This window comes from Falco cherrug, chromosome 11, assembly GCF_023634085.1.
Source record: "Falco cherrug isolate bFalChe1 chromosome 11, bFalChe1.pri, whole genome shotgun sequence".
NCBI classification, from domain to species: Eukaryota; Metazoa; Chordata; class Aves; order Falconiformes; family Falconidae; genus Falco; species Falco cherrug.
The window spans coordinates 33357861-33376562 of NC_073707.1; the positions used below are offsets into that span (position 1 = coordinate 33357861).

Genomic DNA, 18702 nt, shown 5'->3' on the forward strand with positions numbered 1-18702 from the left:
CTGGGAGCTGCCCTGGGCTTTGCTGCGAGGGCTCTAGGCTCCTGCCAGCCCATGCATGGGGACCGAGCAGGGGATGCACACTGGCACTTGCCCAAGTCGCTCCCCCAGCCAGTGGCTGGGATGAATGGACACACCTTCTGCTCCGGCTGGGCCAAGCCCTTGCCCTGTCATCACTGGTGATGCAAACTGCACAAACCCAAGGAGGAGCATACAGGGAGAAACATGGGGAATTGCAGAACAACCCCCATCTCCAGGAACAGTGGCATGGAGACAGAGACAGGGATGTGGATGGTGATGTTCATGCCTGAGCCCTCCTCCTCCTGCGCAGCACCCATGACAGCATCACCAAAGTGCATGGCCAGCTCAGGTCAGCCTGTAACTGGGGGGTAAGGTGGCCACTGGAGACCCTGCCAAACTCCCTGAATCTCTGCTTTATAACATCCATTGGCAAATGCATCAATAGCTTACAGAAATGTAAGTATGTTTCTAATCCTTCAATACAATTTGGGATTGATATTCATATTATTACAAATATCTGGATATCCACATACATACTTATATACACATTATATGTATCAATTTACCAATATTTATATGTACACCACCACCACCACTCCCATGACACACCAACTCTGCAGCCTGATGACACCAGATTTCTGCCCAAGTAACCCTCCACCTGCCCCCCAGCCTGTGCTGTACTGCAAGACAAGAGGGAATTACATTTTTTCCAGGCCTATACAGGAAAACCAAATTCCGCCTCCAAGAGGCAGCTACCTCCCAGGGGCTGCATGTGGATAATGACAGTATTAGAAACCACAGACATTTCTAGCAAGGACATCAGAAACTGCCTCTCTAAACTCCTAAAGCCATAAAATCCTTTCAGAGCAATCTCAAGCAATCCGCATGATCCTTACTCAAGCATGTAATAACCAACAATTTAAGAGTAAAATGAATGACTTTATGTCAAGATCAAGTAAAACACATGCAAGATTTAATCTATTTATCATTCCAACTTCACGCAGTGCCAACCAGCAAGTGGCTGTGAACAAAGCAGTGCTGCACAAAGCCTCACCAGTTGCAGGTACTGAGGATTACTTTTATCAACATTCCATTCTCAGTGTATAATCTCCCTGTAAATGACTTGGTCTGGAAAACAGTCCTTTTGCTGTCCAGCCTCTGCTCTTAGGACCTCAGTAGTTCCAAGTAAATGATTAAAATGAGCAGCAAGCTGAAGCTCCATCAGGTTGCACTGCAACTGTTTAATGGATGTACTGCAGCATAGTTATTATTTAATATTTTCAAGCTTCCAATTTCTTGTGGCATGGTACAACAGAACATAGGCAAGTTGTCAAACACTGCATCCACACTGGGGGAACAAACAAAAAGGCCACTGCCCTTGTGCAGCAGAGCTGCTGGAACAGGTCAATGTTATTTAGGGCAAATTTAAAAAGGGAATACCATAGGAGGGATGACACTGTGTATGTTGCCATAAACTTTTTACACAGTTGATGTATTTTATAACTGTTCCAGAAACCCTCCCTGGCTGTCTGTAAGGGTGTTCCCACTGTCCTAGCACCAGCTCCATGGCTGCTGCCCAGGGTGTTTTGCTCTGCGCTGCCTCCAGCACCTGCCCGCATGCGCTTTAGGGTCCCACTAACTCAAGCACAGTGCTGCTATTGGGCATCAAACATAACTTTTAAGGCAGATATATGTACATGTAAAATACCCCAGACGTAACTATTTTCATTTGTTTTTGCAGCCTGCTGGCATTTTAAGTCTCTCCTACCTGGTGAAAAGGGGAGGTGGTTGGCATGGTGATCTAAACTGGAAAATTAGTGTCCTCACCCAAGTGCAAATAGCAGGAGAATTCTCCATTATAGGTGCTATATTTAAAACTGAATTGCTGTAGTTTAAAAATAAAATCTTGCTTTTGTGATTTCAAGAGAGAGAAATTGCCATCACCTGTTGCTTGCATCTGCAAACAGAGAGTAAGCTGAGGTCAAATACAGTGAGCTCCAGCTTGCAGCAAGTGGAACACAGTGCTGGGGTGGCCCTGGTGATGCCTCCGTGGCAGGAGCAATGCCACTCTGATGCTCAGTGTATAAAGCTCTTTCCTAAATTGTACTGGCACGACACACAGCACTACTACAGCATCTTCATAACAAATCTGACCTGGAATATACAGAACAGGCAAAGCAAACAAGCAGCACAAGCCAGGGCAAGGCACCATCACTGTGATGATCCCTGGACCGAGCCCACCAGGGGCACCCGCTGCAGAAGAGACACCAGCCCCAGCACCCCAAAGGCTGTGTTCAGCTCTCCCAACACCCAAAGCGTATGCCAAACCTGCTCAGACAGGGCACCTGGCCCTTCTGACATGTCACCAGCACCAGAACACCCAGCCTGCCCCTGGATGTGGCCTCTCAAGATGTGCACAGGGAGCTCGGGGTAAGCTCCAGAACAAGGATGTCGAGGGGAGAGGAGGGAAAATCTCTTCTCTTCATAATAAATCATTTACTTTAGAAAGAGAAAGCACACTTTTCCCCCCTTTGAGCTCTGAGGAGGCTTAAGGCAATGATACACCATTGCATTGCAATTAGGGTGCCTGAGACATGAGGAATGTTAACAGATCACAGCTGCAAACTGCCATGCTTCTTTCAAAATGGGAGTGATTTGATAACCAATTCACAATATACCCACTGCAAAACCAAAAATATCCTTAAAAAATATGTATTTGCAGAAAATTTCACTTTAATTATACATGAGATTAATTTCCCTCTTTAAGCTCTGCATCTCATTTCCAGATGTTGCTCCAACAGCCTTCCACAACGCTGTAGCTGCACTCATAGCTGTGCCTGCCTGCACTGCCATCCCTTCTGCAAACTGCCCCTCTTTTTTTATTAATAGTAATTCAAAGGCAGTCCTTTACATAATGGGGGAAGCAGCAGGAGCCGGCGAATCCTCAGCAATACAGCAGTATCTGGAGCTGCCCACACCTCACCACCACTGCCGAGATGTATCCATCCCTGTTTTTCAAGGCACAGAAACTGCAGAGCACTGTAGTCCTGTGGGACTAATTTAAAAACAAAATAAAACCACAAGCTGGTAACAGGCTGCCACAACACTCAGACAAGACACAATGTGGAGGTGCATCCGGAAAAGGAAAGCCTGAAGGCAGGTGTTCAGGTATGGCCATGGAGACACTGCAAAGGGGAGCTGGTCCCAGACAGACAGTGACAAAAAGGACATTCCCCACCCCTACTCTCCTGTATGAAAGTCATCTCGCTGGTTTTGTTTGGATGTCTGAAACACTCATTGCTAAATCTCTTCTGTAACACCCTACAACCATCTTATTCTGAAGGCTCATTCTGTATTTACTCCATTAAGGGAAGTGATCCCTGCAAACTTTCATGCAGTGTTACCCCTTACTTAAAATGCACATTACTTTTGCTAGTATATTTTTGCAGTGGCAGGGTTTAATTTCTCCTGAAACCTACTCATGCTGGGTCCCTTGTAGTGTTAGGTTTTAAGCAAATGGCATATTATATTACACAGGTAGTGAAACTTGGGAGGCATCTAACCTGCCTCCATCCTAATTAATAATTTGGCTGGTGAGGGACGAAGCCCTAGGTGAAATGAGGACACAGACTGCAATGCTCTGCCATGCCGGGCAAGACGTCAGTGGCTGAGTAGCCTGCCAATGCCATGCAGCCTCTTCTCGCATTTATAGTTAAGGTCACTGCTAAATAACAAAAAAATTAACGTCATATCAATAAATTTTTCTCAACTTTCCAACAGTACACCAACAGCCCTCCTTTAGCAATCTGAAGGTCAACTGCTGCGATTATTTTTTGTCTGGATTTTTATTGAAGAGAGGTTGATTTAAAGCATCGGTGAGAACTGCAGCCCTACACCACCAACACTGGAAATCACTACTGGAATCATAACCTTAAAATGCCAACACATCAACATGTCCAGGCTTTTTATTGACATGGTTTACATAAGAATTACACATTTCTTGCTACCCCTTTCATAGTATTTTTCCGTTGTTTTTGCAAATACAGCATCTTGTCATGCTGTTTTAAATACAATTAGAACAAATTTGTCAGGCAAGTATTTTATTAATTAAAAAATAATGAATATGGATTGACTGAAACTATTCTTAAATTTGACTAAGAATTACTCAACAACATTAGTGGGGGAAGTAATTGTTAAAATACTATTTTATTCAAGTGAAATGAAATGACAAAATCTGATCAAAATATGTAAAATTATTAAACTTAATTTCAAAATAGTATTTGACTTTACTACTGAGCACAAGTAAAACAAAGCTTCCCAAGTTTCTATCCTGTGTGGTCACAGCACCTGAACAGAGAACCCCACCACTTGCTTTCTGACCTGGGCGCAGCAGACAGTGCTGCTGTTCTCCCACCACCCACCCATCCATCACATGGACCCCGTGCGGTTGCTCCACTGTGGGTCCTGTGCCTGGGCTGGGCATCTCAGCACACGGGCAGCCGTTCGTTGGCAGCCACACTCCACTCACCTGCCCTGTTCAGGTGTCCGTGCTGTACTGCCCTGCTGTGCTTTTGATTTCTTCTCCCAACAAAGTGTGTCTCTCAACCAGATTCCTTCTCCAAGCAAATCCAAATGTAAGACGTGCCTGTTCAGGTCCACTTCTGCAGCAGAACCAGCCCACTGCAGCCCAGGCTGCCTCACCACTGCGTACCCTCTGCTTCAAGCTTGCAAAGTTAGAGGTTTTGCCTCTAAAGTTAGAGATTTGCCAGAGGGTTAATTAGAGGCTGGGAGTAACCAAACTGTGCTTCCTACCCCAAAACACAGCTGGCTCACAGAGGACCTGCTCTAACACTTCTTTCATGACAGGAGATGCCCACTGACTTGGGATTAATCAAGGGAGCACTGGGCAAGGTAAGGTCTCCTGTGGGGATGCTACCAGCCCCAAATGTTAACTGAAATTACGGCAAGGTGCAGGATTCCAGTGCCCTGCAGGAGATACTCAGTATTTGGCAAGACATCTCTGCACCGTTCCTGCTGGTCTCCCTCCTTTGCAAGGGTCTACACTGGGTATGGGCTCATTCCAGCTGATTTTGGTATCTCAAAGCTATGCTGAAAAATTATCGTATGTTTCAGTCAAATACTGAAAATTTGTACTCCAAATTTTAAACATCTACATGGTCATTTCCACCACTAAAAGGCAAATGAGATCTCAGCTGGGAAGACCAGTAGATCCTTCTGTTAGTAGGCAGACTTGCGCAACAAATGGAGATGCCTGAGCACACACCAATGGCAAAGAGCTAAACGATGCCTTCTCCATGCTGATACAATCAGTTTAGGGGGAGAGCAACTTTTTCAAGGGAAAGGAGAAAGATACAATGCAAAACTTGACAGGACTTGAGGTACTCTGTACAAATATGAAAATTATTTTCAGATAAATAAAACATTTCCCTGAAACCAAGGTCAGTCACTGAGATGGGAACTGTTCTGTGAATCAGTACCAAAGCCCAGGGAAATAACTTCAAATGCACCCACTGAGCTCTGCTCCAAGATGCTGCTTTCATTTCAACATGAAAAGCAGAAAGTGAATCTTCATGAAGCCAACACCAAGCATGGGGCTCTAACAAGTCTTTACACAAAGAGCAGGTTAGTGGTGCTATGGGGAGCAACTGCTATTTTTACCTGGAGAAGTGAATAGCTACCTTCTCAGCACTACAACCTTTTTTCCAAAACTTTGGAAAGGATAACAACTTTGAATTACCAGTGTGAGAAATTATCTTAAATCTCTTCCAGTAATGCCATACTGATATCTCTGCTGAGCAGCACGTTCTGCTTCCCTGTGCAGTTCTGTAAGAGCTGGCCAGCATTTTTAGTCAAACCAGACAAAATAAAGCCAGCACATTTCACTTGCTAGGAAAAGCCACTAACTGCAGGGCATGGCTGTCCATTGAAAGTCACTGAAAGGAGGCACAGAGAAGTGACCTGATTTTCAGGAACGCAAACAGCTCTCCAGTCCCTAATCCCCACATGTGTAAGATGTTTTACGATACAGCAAATTTTCTTAGATGGAAACATATTGCTTCAATAACATCCAAACCTTTCTACTTAATTACTGCACATAGCTGGTACTGTCAAAATAAACACAGAGCAGTAGCAACAGAGGGGAAGTGGGAGAGATATCAGGGGACTGCAACAGAGACTCTCTCAGGCATTACAGCAAATAACACCATTTTTACAGTGCAAGGACACCTGCGTGGGTGCTGCTCAGGCAGATGTGTGCCTGTGGCAGCTGACATACAGTTCTGCCTCTAGCAGTCAAAAACTTTACACTTCTGGCCCTTTTGTACCGTTCACTTATACAGTCATCAAATTATGGCCATTCAGTCTACTCAGTAATAAAAAAAAAGGAAAAAGGAGAGACTGAAATAACACACATAGCCAAGCGAGAAAGCCTACAAGGAGGCATGGTTCTCATTTACCCCTAATTGCACCAGATTTCAAAACCAGTCTAATGTCACTACACCACAAAACAATAAGCCTGGAGATGTAAATTCAACAGGGGCTTCAGCTCTGAGGTACATGAAGATGCCAGGGCCGATGGACCACTAATGTCCATCACAGTGGGCAAAACCTGGACATTGCAACCCTTGCAGTAACAGTGAACTTGTGAATTTTTTTTCTCTTTTACATCTCTTTTTAAAAACAACCCCATAAAGGCGGTCTCCGTTGTGCCATTTCATTGTCCTGTGCTGACCCGCAGCACCAGGGAGGGGTGACTCACGTGTTTAACAGTAAAGGTTTGCTTTTGGTTCACAGTTGCCACCATCACAGTACCACTGCTGGAAGGCACACTGCGAACTGACCAAGCGCTGCCCAGCCTTGCAAACCCATCAGTGCCAGCCTGGCTCGTTGCTCCCCAGTGACGGGCAATGCCCTGCCAAGCTACATCAGGTGCTCAGGGAGGCATGCTGGGGCAGCACTGTACCACACCACTCGGGGCATCCTCCACTGTGGGATGAAGGATGCATCTTTCACCGGCACCCAGATGCCAAAGGTCCAGCTAATCCCAGCGCCAGCCACAAGACAGCGTCCAGCAAGTCAAGCACAGGACAATGAAATGCCACAATGGAAACTGCTCTTACTGGGTTGTTTTTAAAAAGATACAAAAGAGAAAAGAAAAAGTTCACAATACATAGAAAAGGAAGGAAAAACACTTAGGGCTTGCAGTACTAGGACATGTCAGGGCAGCAGACATCCCTCTTCCAGCCATCATCACTGCTGTGACCGAAAGGACAAAACCACAAAGGTACTTGAGAAAAGCAGAAAATACTTTCCCCATCCAACAGGAACTTTAGAAACTAATAAAAGCTGAGGAATTTCTGTTCTGAAAAAACAATCAGGAAATCAGACAATTTTTAAGGAAAAATTTCACCTTTTTTCCACAACAGGGAACTCAGTGAAGCCAATGGCTTCACCTTTTCACAAGAAAGTGATTTCCAATAAAACACACCTTTAAAAAACAACCATCCTCTCTGCAGTCAATGCAGTCCTAAAACTGATGGCAGAAACGAGCATCTTGAGCAGTGGCTCACAGCCAGGCTGATGCACACGTGCTGGCCATGCGCTGGGACAGGCATATGCTCCTGCACCACAACAGCCCCCGTGGCACATGGTCCCACCACCCCGTTTCCAAAAGAACACTGGGCTGCTGGTGCCCTAGGGCACAGCCACCCATGTGACCCTGGTCCTGGCACCGCCATGTGCCCCACAGCCCAGCGGGCACAGACTGCTTAAAGCCCATGAAAACGCACCTCCGATGACAGGTATTTAATTAAATTAAACCACCAGGTATTTAATTTAACTGTATTCCTAAAATTGGAGCAAGAAGAATCCAGAGTGAACAGTTGGTTTGCATAGCCAACCAAGCCAAGAAGTGTCAGCATCAGATTATTATTTATTGCACTGATGGAGCTGAAGCTGAAAGAAGCTGCTGTAAGCAGAAGTACACTAAACAAAGTGGTAATTAATGTGCAATCATGCACCAGCACAGGACAAGGCCAGCTGTCCAAGGGTCAGTGTGAAATACAGCTCCTCACCACAGCTCACCATGCTGCCTGTGCTCCAATTAGACAACTACAAAGTTTCCCGTAGCTTGACATTACTACACTTAACAAGTTATCAACGGCAATGAAATTCTCCAAGACTTAATCAGTAGTTCAACAGGAATTAATGAACCCAGAAGCATGCACATATGAGCAAGGACAACACACAGATCTCAAGCCTAAAAGCATCCACAGATCAGCAGCAGCGTGGAAGACCGGTGTGCTGCTGCTGCCCACAGTAGGGCACTGCCACGTCCCACGCCTTTCCTCTTGATTTCTGTCAGCTGGCAATTAAATACCCCCATCCCTTTGAAATTTTTCTGTTAAAACTTAATTCTGTCTTTTTTTGAAGTGAAAATCAAAGAAGAGTCATTAAAAGATAAAGCTTAGGCTGACAGAAAATTAGACTTGCAATTTTTCCTTAAATGTGCAAGACAGAACAAACACTGCTCTTTCTCTTTTTCCTCTCTACTGCATCATAGTTACAACCTAAGTACAATTGTTATCTTTGGCCCCTTTTTTTTTTGCACATGCATGTAGACACACTACCTGAACTTCACACTTCACCAAACAGTGAAATCTTTCTCCTAGGGTTAGGCCGATTACTAGAAATGACATATAAGTTTTATGTAAAGGAACAGTATACACACTTCAAAAGGAAACAGGGGAAGAGCTGGCTATATGGCACACAACTCTTGCGGCCACTTTACAGATTTAAAAAAAATAAATAACCTATCTGCCACAGGGTAAGGCAGAGGATACTTCCTCTTGCTCTTCACAACTCCTCCTCGCTCTCTTTGCTGGCTACTGGGTGTGGAAGGAAAGGAGGTGTTTCAAGAGCAGAGGATACAGTGGAAAAGAGAGATGACACATGAAATTTTGAAGACAGTAGGTACCGAGACAGATGCACTAAGTTGCAGGTTTTTTAAGAGACCTGGAGGCCAGCTCTACAAAACGTGCCAGGAACAGCTGGTGACAGAAAGAGATGCCCTCAGGACAGGTAAGAAAAGCTCTGGAGAACCATCAAAATCAGTGCCAATATAAACAAAAAGGGAAGGAAAAACAAGAAAAAAAAGGAGCAGTTGATTTTTATAGGTAAGACAAAAGAGCATGACAAAAAAGCACTGCAGACAGCACACCACCACAAGGCAAACAAACAACTACAACTGAGTGGAAAAGAGAGGGGTGGAGGAGGAGAACAAAAGGCTTTGTAAGATGAAGAGGATGGGAAGGCCTGGAGGTGAAGGCTCTGCCTGTACCGTGACAGCAGCGTCGCATCTCTGCTCCCAAGGTGCCGAACACGGACTGCAGGCAGAGCGTGGGCAAAGCCTTGGTAACAGCTCACTGCGTACATGGTACCACGTGTCCTGACTGTGGTACAGCCACAGCCCAGCCAAATTCCCCACACTGCCCCATCTTCCTTTAAACTTTCCGCAGACCAGTGCTCATTAAATCCTCTCCACTGATTAATATCCACTCATTACCCCTCTTCCTTACCTTGAGCAGAGAACAGAATGCTTCTTCTTGCTCTGGTAAAGATCCAGAAGACACCCAGAATTCACATCCCAGTGTCCACAACACCAGGAGCTGCAGAGAAGGCGGAGTCAGTGCGCATGGGCAGCTGCAGGGCCGGCAGCAGAAGCCGAGCCCAGGCAGGTGCTTCGGAGGTAGACCCTGCCAAACACTAGCCAAGGCACTCGCGTCGCCAGCTACAGGCAGGCAGCTATTTATGTGGTTGCAAACAAACAACAAGGACTTGCACAGATACCTCTTACAGTCAAAAAAAGGTGTTTCCTTCCACACGCACCTAACGGCTGCTCAGGCAGCCCCTTTGGCCAAACCAGACGGGGCAGCCGCCTGCACCTGCCCATGCCACAGATGCCTCAGCAAGTGGCCTGGCACCCAGCAGCGCTCTTCCCCGGCCACGGAGAGAGCATGCCCACTGCAAATGATGTATCTCTGTAAGTCAGACAGGGATAACATTAAATCTAAAATACAGGCTCCGATGCAAGCACTTACAGCACACTTAAAGCCTTGCCTGCTCTTGTAGGAGAAAACCTCTGGAAGTCGAGAGGGAGACAGCCTACAGAAATGGGGAGTGCTCTGTTATACGGTTGTTGCTTATCACCATAAACCCCATGGAGCCTAACTGGGAACAGGTACTGTTCCATATAATTTAGTAATTAACAGAATTCACCACACGCAAATTAAAACAATTAAAATTAATACTTTTTACAGTGGTACAGTGCCATCAGAAAGGGGGGTGGGGGAGATACTCTCCCCCACACAGACAGGCTTGCTGCAGTCTGTGTGTGCTGTTTTAATTCTGCATAAAAGAAAGTATTTTCCATTCTGTGTTATTTTTCATGCCAAATTTCTGTGGGCACTATTAATTTTCTACCAGCTTTACCCCTATTAACTTTCAGAAAATGTTTCTCTGAAGGAAGGTAAAATTTTAAACTTGTCCAAAGAGAACGTATTGCTGCAGCATCCTGCAGCACAGCAGAGGAGCAGGCAGGGGCAGTCACCATCAGCTGCATCAACTTCGCAAAACAAGTTCTTTTCCTCCCATTTAACTGCACCAGCAGCACTTCAAATATTACTAGTTAAAGGATTTAGGTGTGAATTTCAGATTTTTTTATAAATTGGCTGATTTTCAGAAAGGTTGAGTGCTTTGTATCTCTCATAGTTTGCTGGAATGCCAGTGCAATTAATGGTACCTGGGGCACAAACACAACCAGAACTGGCACTGGCTCCAGCAGGATGCACCTGTCTTGCTACAGGACCTCTGGACCTAGCACTTGGACACCCACTCTGCCAAGACACAGCAGCATCACCTCGCAGCCAGCAGCTCCTCCTGAGGCACCGACACCCCCCACACCCCCACTGGCCCCCATCCCACTGTCCGAAAAACTGGGGAAACGCCTCAAGTTGTTTCTAAATGCTCAGGATGTCTGAGTAAGCCCTCAGTGCAGAGCAAGGCGAGGCCCTGAGTCAGTTACACAGGGCCACCCCTAACACACAAAAATAACTTGTTTATTCTGACTGATGTGTTATTTTTATACCAGCAGCTCTGGGTACCCATGGCAGTTTGCTGCCACTGGTCCCAGCAAAGGCACAAGACAGGAGCCAGGTGCATGAGCCCTGCAGGGTGCCAGACTGGGGACACCCCTGGCTGGCCCACCTCGATGCAGAGGGCTGCCCTGTGGGGCTGGGGGAGGTTCTCACACCCGGGGGAGGGAGGTGGTGTCTATGAGAAACGCCTTTAGCCACTGCCCACCCTGCCAGCTGTGCTGGGCACCCTCCGAGCTCCAGAAGGAAAGCCTTCGCCTGAGCCGCTGCTGCCAGAGGAAAAATGGTTGATTTCCAAATGTCTGGAGGAAAGCTCTTCCGAATCAAAATGTGCCCACGGTTTTCAACAAGGCAGAAACAATTTCTTCACACACACAAGCAGTGTTTACCAGCTCAGGATAGCGGAGGACAACTTAACAATGCCCACCCTGGCTGCACCCATACTGCTGCTTAAAGGAAGAACCAAAGTGCCACTTTTGCTTCTGCAGGTGGAACATCAGTTCCCAGCACATTCCTGGAGTAACTACTTAAAGCTCTTCAGGAGTTGACTTCTCTTCACAAAACCTGGCTTTGGTAGATACAAGTCCAACTGAGCGAATGTGAACATCCATAAGGGCTGCTAGTAACAAAGCGTGGCTGGTGAAAGGTATGTGGGAATACAACGGAGCCGGAGCGGGACAGCGGCAGAGGAAGCCGCTGGCAAGTAAATATTGCTCAACACGACACCAGTACTGGGGAAAAACTGACAAAGTGGAATAACAGGAAGCTTAGTCACTTCTGGACAAAAAAAAGCAAAGCGTCTGAGAGAGGGGCGGGAGGGGAAGAGGAGCAGCGGGCTGGAGCGGCCAGGCTGGGAGGGCCCAGAGAGCAGAGCTCAGCTGGCAGGGCAGGCAGGCGTGGGCAGGGGATGCGCTCTGCCATGGATGCTGAACTGGCCAGAGAAGCACTGTCCTGCCTGGGTGCCCCCACAGGGTGCTGGGCCAGGGCATCGAGCAGCCCTGCTACAGCCAACCCTTGATGAATACAGCAGGATTGCTGCACAGGCTCCTTTCATCCCCAGTCGACTCCAGCTAAGGACAAGTTAAGCTGTGGCCTCTTCCCCAGCTTCTCCTCTGCCTTCCTAAGCTTGGAGAGCACCACAGCTGTCCAGCTTGGGGGGCAGATAAGAAAATACTTAGGAGAGGCCAAAGAGGCTGAAATACACCAGTTAGAATTTAAGGATAGATTTAATTTTGAACAATTACCACCATCATTCAAACCTACCACAGAACAGCTTCAGGAAGCGAGTCAAGTATGAGCAGTGCAGCACAGGACCCCCGCCACCTTTCACAGTGATTGCTTGCTCCCATTAGGAACCACCACAGAAACAGCATTGGAGATGACCGGCAGCTGCATGGGAGAGTGCGCACCACAGCCGAGGAAAGGACTCAGGCAGCAGACCATGGACCATCACACCGAGGTGCAACCCTGGAGAGCATTTTGCTGGTGTATAAAATTAGCATGTTTCTGGCGGCTCTCAAGCAACACAGTATTCAGATCATAAGGGTACTTTGCAGAAGCCTCAGAAGAGGGGAGAAATGTTGAAGAGAACATGAAATTTCCCTGATGGCCATCTTCCACATTGAAAAGTACTCGCTACCCTTAAAATATAGTTTGCACTGCTCACTGATGAAGGGATAACAGCACTGGATGTTAGTAAAGGGACTATGTTAGAAAAAACACAAATCCAAAATTTTACTCATCATCTGCAGAAGCATGCATAGGAAGAGAGAAAGACCAATTTAAAATAATTAGAGGCTAGATAAAGAAAGCAAACAAACCATGCCAAAATGAAGACAAGCTTGATTACTTCTGAGGCAAATGAGGGAAGAAAAGGATGTAATGAAGAAACGGTTCAGAAGCAGAGAAATAAAAAAACTTAACCAAGTTTATGGTTTAAAAATCACTACATCTGTCGGTAAGTAATTTAGATCTCCTTGGAAAAAAAGAGAATCAGTTTTTTTATTTGATATCGGGAGGAAAACAGACAGTTAAAAATATTTTAATGACAAGTTTAAGCAAGCAAGGGTAGCAAAGGAAAAGTGTCATGGGCAAATAAAGGCTGATACATCAGGTTTGTTTTACCTAGCAAGTGTGTGCTAAGACACAATAAAAGCTCCCTAACCAAATAAACAACCTTCCAGTCCCTGCAGGATAACCACAGCTGTGGCAAAATCAAGCAACTGGGCGAATGGCTGGAGGCCTGGGCCAGCGAATCCAAGCAGTGGAGCAACACGTGAGACCTCACATAAAACACTGCTTCACAAAATATTTTGGGATGCACTTGTCATTTTATTTAGGAAAAAAACCAAACAACAAACCCAAACACAACCCTGAAGTGGTGGAACAGCTACATGGAAAAACAAAAAGAATGAGAGGAGGACGGTGGGAAAGGCTTGCATTGCCTTGTTAGAAACATGCACTCTGCAGACATGCCACGCACAGTGTGGCAGGGCTGTGAGGTGGAGCACGCATGGCTGCAGTGTCCTGGGCCAGCACAGGACAAGCCCAGCACCACGGCACGGCCCTGCAGACATGCAGGCAGAGGGCAAAGAGGCACCTAGGCTAAGCTGGCAGAGCAGAGCCAGCACTGCCTTTGCAAACCCCACCCAGCACACACCATGCACAGTCTGTGCTCACGGCATGTGGTGGGCGCCCAGTAGCCCTCCACAGACCAAAGGACTGGGCAGTGCTGCAGACACCGGCCCCTTTGGGTCTCTGTTGCTGGTACCATCCCAGCCGGACAGCCAGGGTTGGCCAGCAGCACACAAAAGCTCTGGAAGCAGTTCCCTGGCCACAGGCAGTGCAGGACAGCAGCAGAGCCACGGATGAGACAGTGGGGTTCAGCAGGCAACGGAGCAGGATGGCTGAGCCATGTGGCACTGGGTCCACCAGCCCAGCCTGTTTCTGCCCAGCTCTGGAGGGGTCACCCAATACCACAAGTAAAGTTTTGTTTAATTCCTAATTTGCAGTGGCCAGCTGTGGCTTGCCTTCACCATGCAATAATGAAATACTGCCCAAGGCACGGGCTCAGTCCAGTGTTCAGCCTTCACACCCTCAGGTCAACATCTGGCTCCACCACTGTCAATGCCATGATACAATCAAACAGTCATTAATACTGAGACATGGAAACACTAATGAAAATTCCAAGTTTCAACCCATACCAACAAAGAATTTCTTGCTCAGGGCTCTGTACTGCACCACCTGAAGCAGAGGGGAATAGCAGGATGCTGCTGACCTGGCCGCAAAGCTGGACTCAACAAGCCCTGTATTGGTCACAGACACTTTTTTTCATACAGCTCAGGAATAACTTCCCACACTAAGTGCTTTCCAGGCCTCATAACACTGATATTGCAGATTGATATTTTACAAAGACAAAGCTGCATGATAGATGTATGCACTAATTAAACCATATCTAACAAGCAGCACTGCTGTAATCACACACTTTGTATCCCTTTTAGCTTTTACACTAGAGGTTTAGCCTTGCTCACTTTCTACATAAAACAAAATGACAATAAAATGACAGAACAAAAGATCCACTGTAAGCTACAATGTGCAAATAAAGATAGTATCTACGTTGTCTGTACCAGCACAGTGCAAATATAATTAAGGCTATGAGAAAACATCACTTGCTCTCAGGAGCTCTTTTACCTTCTATCTAAACCCCCTGTATAGGTTTTACCTTTAACAATGTAACCCCTTGTTAGAGCAAATACATACATACACACATAGCACAGATGCGCACTGCTAGAACAAGTCCGATAGTTCTCACAGGAGGAGCTGGGGCTCCATACGGCCCCAGACAGTGTTAGTGACATGCAGCCCACACACCGCAGCAGCACTGAGGAGTGGGCTGGGGGCTCTCGGCACAGCTGGGGATGGTGCCTGTCCATCCCCTTGGCCACAGGCACATCCCACATCCCCCGTCCATTCCCAAGGGAAGCCTGCTCACTGGCCTGGCACTGACCAGCAGCCCTGGTATGATTCAGATACACGCATTGCTCCTGTTGGATAAGACTCAGGTAAAAGCCCATGGATGCTCAGGAACGTGGATGCAGGATGAATACTCAGTACCAATTCCTGAAAAGCTGAACTCTGTCAAAGTCACATACTGGGGGGGGGAGTTGGGGGAGAAGGCAATGATAACTCAGAAAAGCTTATGAAACATGTGACAATAACACTAGAGGAGCAGAAAGTACACACAGCAGTAACTGTTTTCCAGCATCTGTAAGTCTTACAGAGCACAGCATCTGGGCTCTGAAGGAATAAAGGAGTGAATCTGCCCTTGCTATTTCGCTTGAGCTGTTGAATAGAGGAGGTCAATGGACATGAATTCATGGGAAACATATGGCAGAATTTGTTTTTCTAACTTTAAATAATCATGAAATACGGCAAAATACTGCTTTGTGGTCAGAATTCCCTTTAATTGTTTATTTTAACATGGGCACTGACAATTGAAATGTACTGTCACAAAAACAAGCTGTGCAGACAGAAGCAGCAGCTTTCCTCTGATGGAAGCGCAGTTCCCAGGTCCTTTCAGTGCCAGGGCTGCAGCAGTGGGCTGCCCTGGGCCAGGATCAGGGGGTCCCACCCACCAGGAGCAAGGTACAAAACCCCAAATGCAATGGTGAAAGAGTGGGGGGAGTATTTGTTTTACAGAAGCAATCTTGCTGTAGGAAGTGGCATTTGTACTAATGGCAGTTGAAGTTCATTGTAAGACATTTCAACAGTCGTGCTACCTTTCCCATATACACTGAGAAAAAGAAAATACAGCCTCTGCAGATATTACCTGTAGTGTGTATGAGCTCAAAAACATGCCTATGACCTGAATACTTGAATGCTCTCGCTTGAAGTGTGCAGCCACATCGCTGGTGGGAAATTAAAAATTTTCCATGTGTAGGAGCCAATTGAACTGATGAAACAAAAAGTAACATTCAGTAGGAAGACCAATGCATCATGATCTCATTGGAGAAGCACTTTTTCCCTAAGTTCAGCATGTGCAAGGCAGAATCAAGTCTCAGAGATGACAGCATTGGCTTCAGGGCTGGGCTGGAGGGCTGCATTACAGGTGTTTGCTCTTCAAGAGTCTAAGTTCTCCTCTAATATACTTCACACAGATCTACAAGAGAGGAAAGAACTCATTTCTGAGTGTTAAAGGGAAATAAAACCACCATTAAATTCCCCTCTTTTCCCTAACTTTTTTTTTTTTAAGTGAAACCAGACTGACTCTCAAAAGTAGTAAACCAAGAAAGAAGTGAAATAGCAAATGAGTACTTTCCACACTATAACCCCCCCACAATAAAACAAGTTCAAGCTGAAAGCTTCACCCACCACTACTGCCAAGCCCCAAAGGCCCCAGGAAGATACTTCATGGGATCCAGAGATGCATGAGTCCCAAAAGCCGGTGCTGCCCCTGCACTGCCCTAGTGCTCACATCCTGCTCCACTGTGGCACCTCCAAGGGCGGTGGCAAAGGGCAAGAGACGTCTTTACCAGCACACACCTCCCTCCTCTTCCTCCACATGGATGAAGCCACTTAATGTCAGGCTTCTCAGCAGTACTGGCAAAATTAGTTTTCCCACTCCAAGAGTGACAGCTGGAGCACATCCATTCCTGCCACAGAAACAGGTGGAGGATGGAGAAGAGGAGGGTGTAGGAGAGATGGGACCGGAAGTCAAGATGAGAACGAAGGAGGAAGATGGCTGGAGGGAGACCTGGCATTGCTGCCCATGGCTGCTCCCACTGCTGTTCCAGGCGCTGTCACACCATCTACCACCTTCCTCCTCCTCAAGTTTCATTGTAATTAGAGCAAGGTCAGAGAGCAAGGACCCTCACTGCTGATGCCTCCCAGACTCAGTCCTATCAACAGTATCTGAACTTGTATCAGGCAGGCCCTTAAAGAGAGTCCCCTGTCCTCCAGCAACTGCTCCACGTGGAGTGCTCCTGTCTGGGAACAGGGGTCCCAGCTCTCAGCAGCCATCCGAGCACTCAAAGCGACACAGCAGTATCACCACCAGTGGAAAACCCTGTCTTTCTCAGCAGTGAAGGGCTAAGACATGTTTTAAAAAAAGGAGCAAAAGTTGAACTCAGTAATTTGTCAGGCGATCAGCACTTACACAGTCACTTAATAACATTCAACTACTTGTCATTTAAAAAGAATGGAGAGAAAAGAATGAAGCAACTACGGATGGTGCTGGACAACTGACCTTTTGCTGTGCTCCAGAAAACAACAAGATCCATCAATGCTTTCCAAATTTTAAAAATTAAATATGGGTGTATTTTTAGCAACTGTTATTTTTAATTTGTTCAAGCACAAAGAAACTTCTTAATTTACAAAAGGCCCTTTCAGCTGCTGAAGTCTCCTTTTTACATACTAAACCGAAGTCAATGCACAAAACACAGCAGCCTGAAAACAACGTGGAGGAGTCACCTGGCACCAGTTGCTGCAGTTGCTGAAATAATCCATAGCAAGGCCAAGGATTCAAGTGACATGGGGCGAAATGGCTGGTGTCTAAGGATGCCGCCCCTATGATTCATGGCCACTTTATCTCCTCGCCACAGCCAGGGTCACGGGGTGTATCACCAAGATAACAATTCTGTCCTCCCAAATTACCAGCCTCCCAGCCCAAGGGAAATGCCTGTTTATGTCCCCGGCAAGGGTGCCAGTCTGCACCCCCTCCCCAATGCCACACCAAGCAGCCACACACCACGCAGCATTCTAAAGGCCGAGGGCTGTGTAGTCCTGCTAAATCTTAGCAGCAATGCCCTACAGCATCACTCTGCCAGTTCACACCACGAGGCAGCTCTGGGGTGTTAGGAAGGTGTCACTGTCACACCTTCCCAAAGAGTGACAGCAGTGCTCTCCGGTCTCAAGCAACATATAGGGAAAACTAAATTAGGAAAATGTTTACTTTTCAGAAAGTATTAAAACCAAACCATTGATGCACTGAAAAAATACATGCAGCAGTAATACCTATGTATAAACTAAGGAAACTCACCACAGCCAACCATAACTTTATCAGAACACATAAATGCAGAGACAGAAAAAAGTCAGGAAAGGGACATTTCAGCTCCGGAGCCCTGCTGGAATCAGCAGCAGATAAAGTGTAAAACTGAGAAAGTCATTTTGATGATGTAATTTACATCATAAAGTTTAATTTTTAACAATTGTAATGTGAAATAAAATAGATCAATGCCAAGTTCAGCTATTTTTCAAATCAGTGCAGTTAACAGGGGAGAACATCATAAATAGAAATCAAAATCAAATTGCCTTCAGGGTCTTTTTTCCCCCTTTGAATAACAGCAGGTACATGAGACTGACTGCAAGGCGAGACTGGCTTATAGCAGGGAGCTCAGTGATCTGGTTTGAACACTACCCTGATTTACCTGGAGTGCAGTGGGCTTGCTACATCTGCGTTTTCCACCCACACTGCAGCCATCAGTTCTGTACGATTTCAGCAGACTTGTCTGTCAGT

At 46.4% G+C, this 18702-nt stretch overlaps 1 protein-coding gene across 24 annotated transcripts in view; it reads right to left on the bottom strand.

The window, feature by feature from the left end:
* Nucleotides 1–18702, bottom strand: part of MBNL1 (muscleblind like splicing regulator 1) — a 111571-nt gene that overhangs the window by 46214 nt on the left and 46655 nt on the right. Inside the window, exon 1 of one of the 24 annotated variants that reach the window (XM_014287525.3) lies at nt 17658–17740. The exons of 21 other annotated variants lie outside the window; for them this stretch is intronic. In XM_014287525.3, the coding sequence (XP_014143000.1) occupies nt 17658–17693 (36 nt within the window). In that variant the 5' untranslated portion in view covers nt 17694–17740. Of the gene's footprint in view, nt 1–16017; nt 16308–17433; nt 17609–17657; nt 17741–18702 lie in introns of those variants that run through there. 2 more of the 24 variants (XM_014287533.3, XM_014287526.3) reach the window with 2 other exon arrangements.